This window comes from Pezoporus wallicus, unplaced genomic scaffold, assembly GCF_028554395.1.
Source record: "Pezoporus wallicus isolate ANWC-B61680 ecotype Strahan unplaced genomic scaffold, APGP_CSIRO_Pwel_v1 contig_6787, whole genome shotgun sequence".
NCBI classification, from domain to species: Eukaryota; Metazoa; Chordata; class Aves; order Psittaciformes; family Psittacidae; genus Pezoporus; species Pezoporus wallicus.
The window spans coordinates 1296424-1313754 of NW_026636951.1; the positions used below are offsets into that span (position 1 = coordinate 1296424).

A 17331-nucleotide genomic window follows, 5' to 3' on the forward strand; every position below is an offset into this window, starting at 1 on the left:
CGGCCGGTCGGGACCCTAACACCCCGTCCTCTTCTGCAAGCCTTCCGCAGCGCGGCCGGGCCGCAGTACGGGCTGGCTGCCTCAGCTGAGGAGATGACAGGAAGTGGAAGGAAACGTGGTCGGTGACAGTGCCTTCACACGGCAGCCAGCTGAAGTGCCCCTCACTGCCTGGGGGCTTGTGCCGGCTAACACACGTTGTGAGTAGCTGGGGTGCGCCCACCCCACCGCCTAGCTCCCTGCGGGAGGCGGAGGGACGGCCCCTCACCCCGGCGGGCGGCGGCGGCGTGGCGGATGCATCCCCTCGCAGAGGGCGCGGAGCTAGGCGCACTGCACGCCGGGAGCTGTAGTCTCCGCGGTCCGGGCGTGCGAGCTGCGGCGCTGGGTGTAAGCTCACTTCTCCGAGTGGGGAGTGTTGCGTGAGCTTTCAGAGCTCTCCGTCGCCCTCTCCCGCCATGCTGGTGGGGGAGAAGCACCATCACACTGTAGGCTGTTAAGGAAAAGGTTATACTTTGCGTTTTCATGCCTCTCCTCTTCCCTTGGGATGAGGGACTGGAGCGCTCTCCTTTGCCTACCCCCCATCCTTGCAGATGGTACTCCCCGCCGAAGGCTGGCGCGCCCCCTCAGCCGGCTCGGCAGGCTCCATGGCCGGTCCTGCTCAGTCCAGGCGCTGCGTGCGCCCGCCCTCTTTGCTCTTAGAAGCTCTCTCTCCATTGGCTGCGGCTGGACGCTCCTGCCAATCAGGAAGCCGCTATCATGGAGGAAGGGAATAAATACAAGATGGCTGCTCATATAAAGCCAGGCACTGGGCTTCGCCCTGGCGATGGGCGAATAGAGCCTTTAACTCGCGCTCCGAAGCTTGTGCACCGCTCCCGCCCGCGCCGCTGCTGCCCCGCTGGGGGGAGAGAGACTCTGACCGTTGCCGGCCACAGCTGCGCTCAGCCGCTCCCCGCGAATCACCGGCGGGGCCGAGGCTGGGTGCGGCGCCCGAGAGGCCTGAGCTAGGCCCCGCGCCCTCCTTCCTGGGAGAGCGGCGCTGGCCCCCCCGCTCACTGTCCCGCCGCTCGCCTCCAGCGAGTCCTAGCTCCGGGCGGCCATGGCCGTCTCCAGGTCGGTAGGAGCCGGGGAGGGTGGGGGAAAGAGGGCCGGCAGCGGCGGCGCGGCGGCTCGGCGACCCGGGCCTTCCGTGTGGCCTGGATTCGGGGGGTGTGGGGGTGAAGAGATTCCCCCTCCTCTCGTCTCGGGAGCCTGCCGAGGCTTCTCCGGGGACTCCACGCTCCTAGGCGGCATGGGCCGCCTCGGTGAGATTTGGGGTGGCTGCGTGCTTCGGTGCCTGGCTTGCTTCCTGGCCGGGGGTCCTTCCCGGGCCTGGCGCATAGGGAAGCCCCCTCCCTTTTTCAGGCCGCAAGGGCTCTGCCTGGGGCGCCTCGGGCTTCCTGCTGAGCTCGACGCCTTCGTTTTGTTGGCCAGTGCTTCCTTCGGCTTAAGCTGCTAGGGAATAGGGGGTAATGATACCGAGTCTCAAGAACTGGCAAGAAACCGTTTCGCTTTTCAGAGCCCTTAGTTGTAAAGTAACCGAAATAAAATAGGCTTCCATGGAGAAAAGTGATTACTGTGTTCTGGCTCCGGCTCAAGATGTTGGGTAGTATCTGCTTACACACATGTGCGCTGGGGTGTGCCAGCGTTTAAAGTATTCAGAGATACAGAGGTATGGCTTAATAGAGCTCTTTTATAAAAAATGCTGAGCACAAATTCCTGCCATCTCTTTTTGTGTGTGTTTCAAATGGGCACGTTAAGCTTCCTGACAGGATAGTTGAAAGGAAACAATGAATCCAAATTAACCTTGTGATAAGCTTCAAGTCATGTGTTGATAGTATCTCTGTACTTCGAAGTCCTATACCAGATGTAAATTCTGTTCCTGAAACTGTGTAGGAATAACTGTACAATTCTGAAAAATAAAAAGTAAAGGTATGCACACTTATACTGGAAATCCATTGTTAATCAAAATTTTGAAGAGCCTTTTAAGACTTCTAGTAGCAGGTGTTTTAGCTTTGCAGTTTCTACAGAGTGTCCATCTTATTTTGCTCTTTATTTTTTATCAACTTGTTCTATATTAATTGGATTTGGGTTAAAAAAAAAAGTTGGCTCTGGTTTCTTTTGTTTGCTTGTTTAGGCTTTCTTTTTTTTCTTTATTCTTCCCCAAAGCTATCCATAAGAACTGGAAGTAGTAAGGATTGCTGTGACAAGACTACAGTGTATGTGAAAATACTACTGTAAGCCATCATGTAAAATAGAGTAGCATTGTAATTACACTAGGTGTGGGGCAGTCTGCATAAGTAACTGTGCTAACATACATGTGATATGGGGGCTAACTGGACTGTCAAGATACAGCTTTCAGCTGTATGCCCAGGTGGTGTGTACTGTAAAGATTGGTTTCAGATTCAGTTACCAGTGTTTCTGTAAGACCACATGGCCTTAGTGAAAAGCAGCAGTGCACTATGCAAAGATTCTTCTAACACCTGTTTGGTCTGGTGACCAGCAGGACAAAAACCTGTGTTTTGGATAAGACCCAAGGTTCAGTGTGGAGCACTAAAAAAGTTGGTGTGTTAACCATGATAACATGGTATATTGCTTTAGAGTATAGTTTTAAGATCAAAATGTATACAAGTTGAATGCAAGGGATAGAACTTTATTAAAGATGTTGTAATACTTGTGAGTCCATAAAGAATGGTTCCAATTCCACGTGTAAATTAGGTAAAAGACTTACACATTTTAGAGTGTTCTAACATCTAGGTTACTCCTGGGAAACTGTTGTTTCTATAATTGTAAGAAGCGGTACTGTGTAAATGTGGCCTTGCACATGTTTTTTAACAGACACAGCAAAAACAGCTCTTATCCCTTTGAAGTTACACAGCGACTGGCCCAATGAACCTTTTGGCTGATGGACCATAGGAATGCTGATGATATAATGTCAGTGTTGCTTTTGTAAAATAAAAGGTGTTATCTTCCCCTTTTACTTCAACATTGAATTTCCAAGGTCCTTTCCTTCAGACATACCACAGATAATTTTGTATGCTTACATACTACATATCTCTGTTTTTAGGAGGGTGTAGTTGTTCCAGCTTCTGTGCCAGCTCCACTTAACTGTAGAGGTCTGCACTTGTCCTTTAGAAAGTTAGTTACATTTTATGTTTTTGAAGGTCCAACATAAGACGTCATTGTTGTAGAATGATTCTTAACTATACAAGTGTGGAGAGTGTGGGAGAAGATGATTCAAATTAATCTTTCTCCAAGGACCATAGGCTTTGCTGAGTGCTGTACTAAACATTGATATTAATAAAAAGCTTCATTAGGGTTAGTTCTGTATAGTAACCATATTAAATAAAAGCCATTTTTTTTGAGGGGTATTTCTGCATCTCAAAGTAGTAAATTTAAGGGTTGCTTTCTCAGTAAAGTTTAGTTTCTGCTGTTTGGCCAGTTTAAAACCTTTCTTAAACCCCTGTTGTGCTCAGCAACATCTAACCAATTATAGTGAATCCTTTGAAATACCTCAAAATCAGATTGAAAATTTGAAGCTTTGCTGTTAATAAGGGCATCTTAAAAATAATTGTCATTGGTCTAGAATCTGTTGACAGAGCAGAGTCTGTTTTATTCTGCATTATATGTGTAAGTGTTTGTTTTAGCAGATTCTGCTTTTACATGTACCAGCCTGACTGAAGACCTGCTTGTATGTGCCACTTCTGTGATGATACGCTCGAAAACGGACCCAAAAGCAGAATAGTAGATACTTCATATCAAAAGATGCTGCAGAATAGTTGCTCTGAATATGCTCATGTCTATGGTAGTTCTATGCTGAAACAGTTAGCTAATGAGCACCATCCTCCAGAAGTATGTATAGGTGGGTGGGAAGGTTGGTGTTCTTTCTGCGAATGCACAAGCTGATTTGGTAGGCTTTATCTCCTGTCTCTGATCTTGAAAGTATGAAGTAGTACAGTGTCTGCATAGCTAATAATAAATAAATAAAAAAAAAAGTAGAACTGAGAAGGAAAAAGGGAAGTGAAAAGTTTCATTTCAGCTTCATTCCTACAAAGTATGTGATCCAAGTGAATACAGTGGCTCACAAATGATCTCTTGAGATGCTTTAGATGAAAAAGTAATACTGCCAGGAAAATGACAACACTCATGGATTACTCAGGGTGATTAAGTTTCAGTAGATAATAAAGTGTTGATTGTCCCTTTCAATATCTAATAAAACTTTTTTTCTAGTTTCTTTAATGTGGTCAAAGGCACCTCATGTATTGTTCAAACACTGAGGCTGTTAATATCTTTCACCTGTTTTTAAGGGCCTTCAAGTATGAAGGAGAACAAACTTGCTTTAAAATGTGATTAAATGCACAAAGCTGGTACGATGCATTAAGAATAAATTATTTCAATAATATTTTAATAGTATATCTTTAAGTTCACCTTGGAAGACCTTAAAGACACCCTCTTCCGGGTATTTTGAAGACAGTTCCTTAAGGAAGTACAGGAGAGCATAACAACTGGCTGCTCTTGCAGGCATTCTTGATTTGGTCCTAGTAAGTTTAGTACTAGTTTCTGGAGTCTTCAGTGTTTTCATTTAATTGGATTTCTATATAATTGTCAATATGTAGATAAGAACCTAGTTTTTAATTTAAAATAAAGTCAGAAGGTTGTGTTAGTAAAACTCCTGGAAAATAATTTGTCCTCACATTCTTGGTTTTTGACATGTAGGGCTGTGACTTCCCAAGAACAAATGGCTGCATTGGCTGGCATCATTACATTATAAAACATATGAAACATTTCAAGTTTAATACTGCATCATTTGGAGGTTGAAGTTCTTACCAAGATACCAGAATTGTCCAACTACCTCTTTTATGGGCCCTGTGTACCTTTTGGAAATGTTTTTTTGGGGTTATCCCAAGCTTTCTGAAGAAAGAATTTAGCTTCTGACCTGTTGGAAACTATTGCTTCATGGCTGCTCTTGCATGAAAAGCAGGAGTTAAACTGAGCAAGAAGTACATTTCAGTACTATTTAAAGGCGTATGCCTGTATCATTAGAATAGCTAGATGCTCTATAATGAGTGTGATTACAGCAGTTATCTTGCAGACTCTAAAGAGGAGAAGAAAAGTGTAACTCTTCCCTGGTTGATGGAGATGAACTCGCAGACCAGGACAGTGGGCTGCCTTCCCTGTTGCTATTTGTGGGAGGGAGCGCTGACACAGTCACGGGGAGGGGGAGAGCCAAAGTAGTATGTGCAGTACTGCCCAAATGAGGTAGAGCTGTAGAATTTCTCAGACACCTAACAGACTGAAATGAAAGTTGGAAGTCAGGATTACATTCTGATGAGAAGCTTAACCTGACTCAGCAGCTAGAACTTGAATGGTCACCAAGGTATTCCCTGTATAACTTGTTAATACATTTCTTGTATTAGTATATTGCAGCTATTTTAATTTTTTACCCTTTCTCACAGTTCTTGTGATTGGTTGTATGCTTTTGGGCTGCCTTGTTTGATGTCCATACATATGTAATAATTTACAAATAAAGCTTGTACTGCCTAATACTATGGATTCTATGATATGAAATATGCTAATTTTAGCATTTGGTTGGCTTCTGTGTGCAGCATGCAATACTGTGAGCAGTGTGGTCATGGAGGTCTTATTTTACTCAAGGTGTCCCTTCCACTGCTCTGTAGGAAACAAGATTATTTCTCTTGTCCACAGCCCCACCTTCATAACTACTTTGTAGTCTCCCACCTATGAGAAGTAAAATAACAATCCATTCTTTGTGTTTCATCACACTTTTTTTTTTTTTTTGGCCTGAATTTTGTTCAGTGGTTTTTCTCTTGCTTTCTGATTGTCTGTTGGGAAGTTGTTTATTTGATTATTTTAATGGTTTGTGTATGCTTTATTAGGGGGTTGATTTATTTTTTTTTTTTTGAGCTGTGAAGCTGACCAAGCTAGAATTTGACCAAATGACAAAACACCACTGAAGGACTATCAGGTCAAGAAGAAAAGCTGAGGCATCTCCTTTTGTACTTAGGTTTAATTTCACCGTGGTTGTGAGCCCTTGTCAAGTCTAAATTTTGGTTTATCAATGTCTTCTATATTTTGAGGTTATTTATGTACCTAGAAACCATGCCTGGGAGGAAGCTCCTGGGTGTTGAAATACAATTTATACTGTAAATGCCAAAGAGTATTCCCTTGCCTTCTGATGGGTGCTAGATAACAGTTTTCCAAAGTGCTCTAGGCAGAGTTTGACATTAAGAGTGTTTCAGGGACTATGCTACTGAGATTTTTTTGACAATTGCACAATTCTAATGAGTTGTAGAATATGCTGGGGTAGTTGTGAGCTGTTCTGTACCAGTTGGCATTTACTGTCAGTAACTGCTCCCTGGCCACCTGAACATACTGGTGTACCACAGGTGGAGAGTCCAAACAAATCACTTCACTGGCAGCAGTGATCAGTTCATAGTCCCTTTCAAGCCTCAGCTCACTGAAATCAATAAACTGGAAGCTTCCCCATCTGAAGTTCTGTGGGGACCCAATCCAGTCAGAATGCTTACAGTGAGATGATGAGGATCTTTACACAATTCAGCTACATATGTCTTCTTTTGGAAACATTTTGGAGATACTGATGATAACCTCTGTATCCTGAGCTGGTCGTTAACTATCCCAGTACTAGCTTTCTAATGCCTCTATTAGAGCACTTCACTCTGCCGCACTGATTTGCACTTTAGTGTTAGGTTTGTGAACTGTGTGAGCCACGCAGTGCTCTGCTTGTAGCGCTGTCTAGCATGAGAAGCAGAAAACCACATGCCATTAGAAAAATCTTAGTTCTCTTTGGCTTTAATTACTAGTTTAGAGATTGTTAGTCTATTCTGAAAATGAAAACCTTGCAGAACTTAGGAAATTTCTTTCTAAGCTGTGGGTCCTCGAAGTTAATTTGTTTAGTATTTTGAGTATTTTTTCATGCCTAATGAAGCTAAGAATGAAAACTTTAAATTAAAAAAGCTCTAGTGCTGCTTATCAGTGGCAGCTTTCTCAGTGCTACCCTTCCAACACCGAAACCTTCATATAGTGATGCGAGACAATAGATTTTTTTGTTTTATTTTGCATTTGTGTGTCAGTTAAGCGTATTGCAATTTAAAACCACAAATTAGAAAACCAAGCATACTGCAGGTTAAAAAAAACCCCAAAGGAAGTAAACAGCTGTGTTTTGTAGGTAATACAGCCTCAAAAAGTTGTGCATTTTAAGGATTGAAGATCTAGTGTTGTAACAAAGATTGTAATTAAACTAGAGGTTTTTTTGAGGGTAGGCAGTCATAGTGGTTTCCTCCTGTCTCAAAACATGAGGTGAGGAAGTGGTCTAAATTGCACTTTCTGCTTGAGTTTGGAGATGGGGAAAAAAAACCCAAACCACCCAACTTTGATAGTTGAAGGAGTGGGTGGTGCTAAATGGCAAACTTGAGTATGGAACATTGAAGTTTCACAGTGAGATGAAGAATGAAAGGGGTGAGAACAAGCAAGTTGGAGCAAGCTGTGGTTGCTCTGCAAGCTGGCATATTTTGTACTGAATAATACTGAATGCTGCAAATCAGGTTGGGTTATTACTGTCAAGTGTACTAAAGAAAAAATGCTGGTAAATGAGTATCTGGTATGTTCCTCCTGACTAGCCCACTCTCAGTGTTTTGGAAGAGTTGGATCTGTAAAGCTTTCGCTTTTTTCTTGACTGTCTGACCACGCAGAACAACTGATGTAGATATGTTTGGGTTTTCATCTTTATGTAACTTGAAAACAATTTACAAATTACTAAATCACAGCAATTTGAAACTCCGTTTTTTATCTACAGGGATTGAAATGCGTTCACCTGTTTTAGTAGTAGGAAGAGAATTATTTCAAAGCTGGCCCTTATCAGAAGTGTGTCTGAGATAATAGAATAATTTAAAATACTGTCAGGTTGGGTTTTTTAATCTAATGGAAAATATTGAGTCTAGTACCTTCCATTGTGAGAGCGTTTGGGGTTTGGAACTATTTCTGACATTACTGCCTTGGCTGTGTAGCACTGTTGTTTCTAACGCATTTTAGCACATTTTACAAGATACATGATTAAGGCTTGAAGGAATAATTCTGATTGTGAGTTTAGAATCTGTCCACTTCATACTGCCCAATAACTAACAGATAAAGTAGGTACCCTGTGGAGAGAGTTCTGTCCCGCTTAAGTGGAGGTAGTAATGAGCATTTGTTACTTACTACTTAGGTAGTCTCTGTTTTTATATGCTTTTTATATGATGAAGAGTAGTTAGCTGTTTCTCATTTAATGCTTCTGAAAATACATGATTAGGATCTCTTTCACCAAATACAGAGTTACTGTTAAAAGAGATCTGCTGGTTAAATTCTGTATTTCCTGGAAAGGCCAGAGGTGTTGGATTCTCTCAAAGCTGTAAATACAACAGCAGGTTTGGTCTTTTATATTTCAGGTAGTTAGGGAGAAAATATGTGAAAAGTAAGAATTTGTGGTATAATGGAAAAGTGGAGTTTGATATTATAAATGACAGTAAGTCTTCAAAAGAAATTATAGTGCGCAATAAAAGCAGTTGAGCCCTTTGCATTCTCTGTCAGTCAGAATTTGATGAAGATCATTTGCAGCTTAACAGTATTTAAGATGGAAAATGTTCTATCACAGAGCAAAGAAGGGAATAAGTTAAATTTTTCCCTGTAACTGCAGATTTTAAAAAACTAATGTTTCTAACAATTTCTATTTTTTTTTCCTTACCCAATTAAATGTTCTTTTAGAACAACTATGCTTACTATTAGAAGGAAGTATGTTTGCCACCCTGTCAGTTGACGGTGTTCATGCCAACATTTCTTCTGTTTGCATGCAATAAACTGAAAAATGTGGGGGAATATTAATAGAAATGGGCAGCTGAACTATGAATAGCGTAACGTTTTGGGGTTTTGTCATTTAGGCTTGATCGTCTCTTCATTTTACTGGACACCGGTACAACACCAGTAACAAGAAAAGCAGCTGCACAGCAACTTGGGGAAGTAGTGAAACTGCACCCTCATGAACTGAATAATCTCTTATCTAAGGTAAGCAACTTTTTTGTTTCATTTTTCTAGTACTTTAATGGTGAGAATAAAACTAGTTTAAAGGTGTGTGGGTTCTGTGGAAAGGAGAAAAAGCATAGTAGTTGAAGAAAATTAAGAGACTAATTCTGTTAAACTTGCAGTTTGGTTAGCCTCCAAAATGGTTACGTACGTGAGGTTTCTGTTATTGTTTGCTGTAAATTCAGATTTTTTTCTATAAAGAGAAACTTTTATCGCCTTATAAAAATTCCTGATTCTGCCTTTAAAGATTGTTATTTGTGTGAAACAGCATTAAAAATATAGGAGGCTGTGTATCTTTAAAAGGGCTGGAAAATGGAGAGAGATTTCCATTAGATTGAGCCTTCAATCTGGCCAAGTCTAGTAAAAACAAAAATAGTCTGTATCTGACAGCTGGAGATGGCTGAGTGACCTCAATTCTACTCTTATTGAACAGGTGCCCTCACCAGAATTGATGGTGCCAACAGTCGCCAAGAAATCATGAATAGCAAACCACTTTCAGAGAAAGAAATAGTTTTTCCAGATTTGAGCCAGTGCTGAATTAGAAGAGCATATATTGCTTCAAGTGACCCATGTTGTCCCTCTTCTTGGGTTAAATGACTTCAGAGTTTTAAGGTCTATTAATCTCTTTTTGAACACTTCCTTTTAGAGAGAATGAAAGAAAAAAAAAAAGTCTTGCTCAGTACCTGGAGGAAATCAAGGTCGAGTTTGACTTACGGGAAGAAGTATATCTTATAAATTCTTAATGTCTGGCTATGGCAAGATTTCTTCTAAGCAGTGAGCAATAGAGAAGGCTGCTTGCATTTCTGTGGCTTGATTCCTTGTACTTCTTTGTTGTTGTTTTGAAAGTTGTCTTAATCCATAGCATAAAAAGTGAGTGTATTTTAATAAAGCATAATAGCTGATGGATTTTGTGAAAGTATTTGTTTTTAAACAAATAATTATTTATATTAATCTCTCCTTAAAGGTGTTAGTGTATTTAAGAAGTACGAATTGGGATACCCGTATTGCAGCTGGCCAGGCTGTTGAAGCAATAGTGAAAAATGTACCTGAGTGGAATCCAACACCAAGATCAAAACAAGGTATTTCTTAAATGAATTATACAATTCATTGTTCATCTGATATGAGACTTTTTAAGGCAGCTCTGTTATTCTGTTTCTTTATGAGCATAGACTTTTTTGTATGCATGGACTGTATTAAACCTCTTTAGCTTTAGAAGTTCATATTCAGTTACGATGATATGCCTGACCTTGTACTGACTATGTACTTGGGAGCCATATGCAGTTCAAACTGCAAGTTGGCCATGTGTAGAGAGAAGGCCTAGTGGTATGTTAATGTACAAGATTTAAAAAAGCTAGATTTATCAAGGAAAAAAAAATTCTACTCAGTTAAGTGCATTAAGTGAGCTTTTTCAGTCTGTGTTTGTGAAATGAAGCCTTTGAACTTTGTGAATCAAAATGCTCTTTGTCTGATTCCTTTAGAGGAGAGAAACTACTTCTTCCTCTTTCTCTCGCTTAATATTCTGCCAGAACTTTGTACAAAAATTTCAGTACATTGTCCTTAATACTGTTTTCAATGTCCTATCTAGAACCAGGCTCAGAAAGTCCCATGGAAGATTTGCCTTCAACAGATCGGTTGCGTTTTGACAGATTTGATATATGTCGGTTGTTAAAACATGGTGCATCTCTTCTTGGATCTGCTGGTGCAGAATTTGAAGTCCAAGATGATAAATCAGGTATATCTTTGTATTTTACTTGCAGACAAGACTGATTTGAAAAAGTTTGTTGTGGCAGTCCTATGAGTTTAGTTATCCATGGTTTCTCAGAATGCTAGGAAATAATGGAAGAAAATACTCTCCAGCATAACTGGTTTGTATCATCTTAAGTTAAACAACCCTTTTGGGGAGTGGGTATTGTTTGTTCATGTGTTCTCTCGTTAATTAGTACGTGTAGAGTGGTAAGAGGAGAGTGTAAACCCAAAAGAGGAAGCAGAAAAAGCAATATTAAAGACTTCTGTAGAACTTCTATAGACTTGTAAGAGGTGCAGGAACTATCGCCACTTACTCTTCATTAAAACAGCATTCTCAAATGCAGTAGTAGGAAACCTTCAAATTATAGAAAGATTGAATGAGAAATGTTGTGATAAAACTGTCAGAGGTGGAAGGTCAAATATCAATGCCTGTCTGATGTCTTTGGTTTCAAGTGATTTGTCTGAAATATTTCTGTAACTTTTAGCTCAGTTTGTATCAGTGTAGTAGCATTTTAATATAAGGGTTTTATTGCTATTACTATACTTCCTAGCTCTAATTCCAGTCCATCGTCTAGTTTCTGCACCAAATGAAATGATGCTATGGATAAGAATCATCTCTGACTGCATAGCCCTGATTTACTTGTTCCCTGTGTGTTATGCATTCTGTGCAGTGTACACAGATCCCACTAGCTCAGAGAGGAGCAGAATCTATGGCTGCTGACTATTAAGCAGTATCCTGTCAATCTTGACTGCTGTTTTATTGCTTGCCGTATTTTATGCTAAAGTGGTGTACAAGTTTCATCTCTTCTAATGAAACTCTACCTGTTCAGAAATCAAGTAGATGCACTAGGACACTTTAGTTCATAGAAGTCTGACATTTATCCCAGTGTCGTATGATTGCACATAAATAATTTTATGAATTAAAATAAATGAAAAAATCTAATTTAGAAAACTAAGGAAATGAAACAAAAATTAGGTTTAGTTGCTGCATTTTGGAACTAGGTGATACTTAAGGTCCCTTCCAACCTTAACCATTTTATGATCTTCTTTTAACTGGTGGGAAAATGTATATTCTCTTCATTTTGTAGCAGCTTTCCTTTTCAAGTAAGTAGCCAGCATAAATGGATGTAAAGCAAGTTAAATAACCTTTAGAGTTAGCAGTCTTTGACATGTTTTCCTAAGATGAACTTGTGAAGGGTAAAATATTTTTTTAGAGAGTGGAAGTTGTTTGCATTTCTCTGCTTGCCAGTTAAATGTTATTAAAAAAAACAAAGCCAAAAAAAACCCAAAACAACTTATTGGTATAGATATTAATTAAGTACTAATTACTGCTCAGCCTGGTGTGTACCCCAAAACTCTGCCAGTATTGTTCACGTACTTGCAAGTTTATGTGCACATATTTGCCCCCAGCCTCCCCTTCCTCCCTCCAAAATCTGTTGACTGGCTTCCATACCACACGTGTAAAAAGAGGGTAAAGTCCAACAGCACTACAAGCTACAAGTTTTGGTTTACTTGAAGGGTTTATTCTACTCAGGCACTAAAATATTTTTTATGTAAATGTGAGTGCTCCTTAGTCTAGGTGTTCAGTAGTAATTACAGTGTTGAAGCTTCACAGCATTCTTGAGGTAGCTTCTATTAACTTCCTAAATGAGCCTTGCTTGACACGGGAAGATTGAGGACAGGATTGTAAATAGGCTCCAGCATCCTAGGAAAATCATGCTTATGCTTCAGTCTACATTGCAACCAGGAGTTAGTGTGAGTAGAAGGAAAGGAGACACCTGGGTCTGGTGCGTTTTACAAGGAAGAGCAGTCTAAGAAAACAAGTTCTGACTCATCTTAATACAGGGTATTGGATTGAATATTATTTGAGGGTTTTATTGGTGGTTGTTATTTATGTCTGTGTTTTCCCAACAGAAGGTAAAGGTTAGGAGGAAAATAAACCTTAAAAAAACCCACCCACACAACCAAACCAGACCCCCCCCCCCCCCAAAAAAAAACACCCCAGAAACCAACTGCCAAAATCAGCTGATCCACAGTGATACATGTGCTCAGTAAAAAAGTGCTAGTTCTTGAATCAGTTGCTGGACTTAATATTTAGTGTGTTCATTACTTTCACAATACACTTTCTTAAAAATACAGGGAAAACTTAGTTTTTTTACTTCTGTCAAACAAGCGTTATTTAATGAACTGCAGGGGAGCTATTGCTCAAAAAATAGCCACTGTTTAAGTACTGGTATAGCTATAGCAGCAGAAAAGGTCTTCCTAGGAGTCAGCATGATCTGATTTAAGAGATTGTACTACTATATTAGCCAAGTACAATTCTGTAACCTTAGGCTTTATGTTATTTCATTGAGCAAATCTTCAGTAATACATCTGGTTGGAAATATGACACATCTTCCCTTTTTAAAAAACACTTTTTTTGGTGTTGGGGTTTTGTTTTTTTTTTTTTCAGGTGAAATTGATCCTAAAGAGAGGATAGCACGACAGAGGAAACTGTTACAAAAGAAACTTGGCTTAGATATGGGTGCTGCAATTGGGATGAATACTGAAGACCTGTTCAATGATGAAGATCTGGACTACTCTCCTTCTTCAGTTTCACTAGTAAACAAACAACCTGTAGGTAAAACCTCTGGCTGCAAGGAATAATACAATGGGTTTGCTTTATTTGTGCTTCTGCAGTTATAATCTTTATATTTTGACGGTCAACATCTCGTATGGTATGCTTTGGTTTTCTGAATTCTTACACCCCATGGTTGAGTGTTAGTATTATTTGATGTCAGACTGTTACTCTTGAGTGTCAAGTGGAGGTTTGGGGAGGTTGAGAGCATTGTGCGTTTGAGAATTTTTAAGGACCTTCATTGTAAGAAAGTTGACAATGACTTTTCTTTCAGACTCTTCAGGCTGCCGAGTTAATTGACTCAGAATTTCGAGCTGGTATGAGCAGTAGACAAAAGAATAAAGCCAAAAGAATGGCTAAGCTATTTGCAAAGCAAAGATCCAGAGATGCAGTGGAAGCTAATGAGAAGAGGTATAATAGCAAATTGGTTTGCTTTTATTTCGGTCAAATCACAATTCAGGCTTATCTGTTGAAAAACTTCTTACAGTCTTTGTGTCTTAATCTTTTACATGCTAACTGTGCTGATGCTAAAAAGCTGTACTTTTTCCCCAGTAGAGCTTTGTTAAGAATGTAGCTTCAGAGAGATCTTGAAATAATGGGTTGCTACTGTTAGTTTGTGGTTTGTCCCTATTGTTAAATAGGGCTTGAGAATAATGCATGAAAAGGGGGGACTTAAGAAGATAATAACTAAAAATTAAATATAACGTTCTGATATATGCTGTGTTTCTCACTGTAGTTTATAGTAATGTTTTACCTACTGTATTTATAACAAGCAGTAAACAAAACTCTCTCCTTGATTTTACAATGACTTTGTATGTTTCTTGGAAAAGGCTGAGAATAATTGCCAGTCTTGGACAGCATTCTGCTGTCTCCTACCAGTGGATTTTATTTTTTTTACATGTAGGCTTATCTACTTTATGTATTTCAGTGTTAAACCTCTTGGGTTTGTATTCTTGCCACACTCTATTGTATCTGAACACTGCAGCTGTAGAAGTAATTACTTCCCCATAAGCATACTTTCCCCTCCTGAAGTTTTTCTTGTTTCTTCTTAGCAATGATAGCACTGATGGGGAACCAGAAGAAAAGAGAAGAAAAGTTGCAAATGTCGTCATCAGCCAGCCTGCCACAGACTCAAAAGCATTGGTAGAAAATGCTCCAGAAGAGGTATGATGTGTTGTTCTGCTGTTAGCAGGAATGATCAGGCAGTTTATCAGTGATGTAAATGAAAACTTATTTGTGCTCCCAAATTTTTTAGTCATTTTTATGTTAAGAGAAATGGAGTAAAGGGTGCCATTGCCAGCTTACTTTTATATGTAATGAAGCAAATAAGCTTCAAACTGCGTATAGTATTCATATTTAATCCATTGGTGGCAGTTTGTGACCCAAATGAACCTAAGCAGGTGGATTACAGGTGTCAGACCTGGGTATTAAGCTGTAAAACTGCGCTAAACACTTAGATGATGGGATTACACTGAGCCATAAATAATTTGATCTAAATGTTCATGTACACTTTAAATAATCTTTGCCTTACTTTAATTTGGCTTAAGTTAGAATTAAGTTCTATCTTTAGTAGTCGAAGATTTAAATAATTACCTTAGTCTTAGAAAATCTTGCATTTGTTTCAATAGGCTGAAAAACTGAAAAATCGAGAAATGCTAAACCAGAGTGCAAATGGTACATGGAAGCTTATTTATCTTGTTCAGTCTGTATGCTACAAAAATAAGGGCTTTTTCCAGTAATTAAAATTCTTATTAGTTAAATTTTCATTTGAGAAACGATGACTGGAAAATGAATTTGAGAGAGGAATGATAACTGCAGGCTGAATAGCTGATGGTTGCTACCCCTTCAAATGCTGTGAGTGTGTGAACTTACTCATGTTAGTATCAATTTCCTTTCCACGGCCATACATTTCCCGTGTAGGAATTTTTGGAAGAGTGGATATACTTCTGGTTTTCAAAAATGTGGCATGTGTTTTGAGAGGGGTGGTGTTTATTACAACATTAGTTGACACAATTTGGTTATGTAGTGTATTTTCAAAATGTGACCTGCCAATTATATTATTTATAGGTAAAGTTCTTAAACTTACAGAATCACAGGGGAGCATAAGAAACTTTACTTAATATGCTGTCTTAGCATGGTTCCTAAAAGGAGGCTGAATTCAGAACATAAAAATTAACTGTGATAGAGAAGAGGTTACGCTACTAACAGACAAACTTCGTAAGCTTTTTAAAAGATCTGGTGCCAATCAGCATAGCTTCTGAAGTGTGGAAGAGAGTTGTTAGGTTTTGGTGGTTTTTTTTTTCAATTCTGTCCTGTAATGAAGGAAAATACTTAATCTGTTGGAAGTGTTTGTCACCTTCACATATTTGAGTGTCATACAATATAAGAAGTGATTTCCTGGTACCTTTCTCTTTTAATCTTTTTTTTTTTCTATGATTTTTAGCCAAATGAATGGCCTCTGGAAAGCTTTTGTGAAGAAGTGTGCAATGATCTCTTTAACCCTTCTTGGGAGGTAAGATGTATATGCCGTATCTAAGGTGTAACTGTAGATTAAAAAAAAAGGCTTCGGCAGAAGTGCAAAAATTGTACATGTAGGACTTAAGGCCATTTTGTTAGATATCAAAGATTACATCAATAAATACATATTACATAGCTGAGACAAATCTGCTTTTAGAGAACTTACAGAGTTCTTAAAGACTCATTTAAAGTATAAATGAAAACAAATGTGTAATGTAGAATCGAGTGGACAGTGGGAGATATGTAAAAGCAGTGATTATAAAGTGAGAATTCTGGAAGTATTGAAGTTCAGGCAAAATAAAAGCACATGAATCTCTGGTCAACAGATGAAGCAACTAAAAGGTTTAGATTCATCAGGAGTTTGAGGAATAGTGTACAAGTGTCGCTGATGACAGCGACATGTTTGTCTAATGCTAAACGAGTAGAAAAGGTAGGGGAATCATTCCTTTTGTAACTGGACAGGCTACAAATCATTACTTGCTCTCTTCATTTATAAAAAAACTTTTTTTTTTCTAATGTAGTAAATACCAACTACAAAAACTATGTATTGGGTCGCCTAGACAACTGATTTTCAAGATTCAAAACCTGTTCTGCTCAGCCTTCTAGCCAGTCCTTAGACTATTTTCTACAAACTTTGATACCTGTTCCAAGCAAAAATAGGAGGTAGCTGCCACTAGCTTCGCTTCCTTGGACAGAAGATAGAAATAACAGTTGTCAACTAACTTCAGTTTTTTTAATTTAAAAAGTTGATCTTTTGAATGATCAAATGTTAACACTAACTGTAACATACTCAGGTATATCTGTAGCAGAGTTTCAGTCTTGAGTTTAGGTCTGCCTACATGGACCTAAAACTTGGAAACACAGAGCTAGGTCATATGCAGCCAGCCCAGTTATTTTGGGCACAGCAAAAGGATAATTGTATTTGTTTGGCACATCACTGCTTCTGAGCTAATAATCCTCCCCTTATTTGAAATCCGGCTGTTTGCAGTTGAAGCCAAAGTCCACTTGTCATATGGAATGCAGATATATTTGCACAGCTTTCTTAGTAAATTTGATACAGAGTGCACACATCTTAATTAAGGAAGTAGATCAATCTAGAATCATTATTATGGTATGTTCTGGGTGGAAACCAGGTTAAACTACCTCGAAATACATGTTTATAAAATTGCCCTCTGGCATCTTCTTGCGATGTCTTGAGGCAGTCTTAAATGACTAATTCACATTGCTTGCCTTGCTTATTAGGCAGATGAAGTCAAGCAAGATGAATCCTACTACTGGTATTTCCGTCATTTGCCTTGCTGTTTTGTGTTTGCAAAAGCTGAGAA

General features: G+C 39.3%; 1 protein-coding gene across 1 annotated transcript in view; it reads left to right on the forward strand.

Annotated features, from left to right (window-relative positions):
* Positions 1–645: 645 nt before the first annotated feature.
* The window catches only part of BTAF1 (B-TFIID TATA-box binding protein associated factor 1), a 44452-nt gene continuing 27766 nt past the window's right edge, over positions 646–17331 (forward strand). Inside the window, exons 1-8 of the mRNA XM_057402290.1 lie at positions 646–1107; positions 8985–9108; positions 10091–10205; positions 10712–10858; positions 13325–13488; positions 13764–13900; positions 14542–14653; positions 15933–16001. Of these exons, the coding sequence (XP_057258273.1) occupies positions 1094–1107; positions 8985–9108; positions 10091–10205; positions 10712–10858; positions 13325–13488; positions 13764–13900; positions 14542–14653; positions 15933–16001 (882 nt within the window). The 5' untranslated portion in view covers positions 646–1093. The remainder of the gene's footprint in view (positions 1108–8984; positions 9109–10090; positions 10206–10711; positions 10859–13324; positions 13489–13763; positions 13901–14541; positions 14654–15932; positions 16002–17331) is intronic.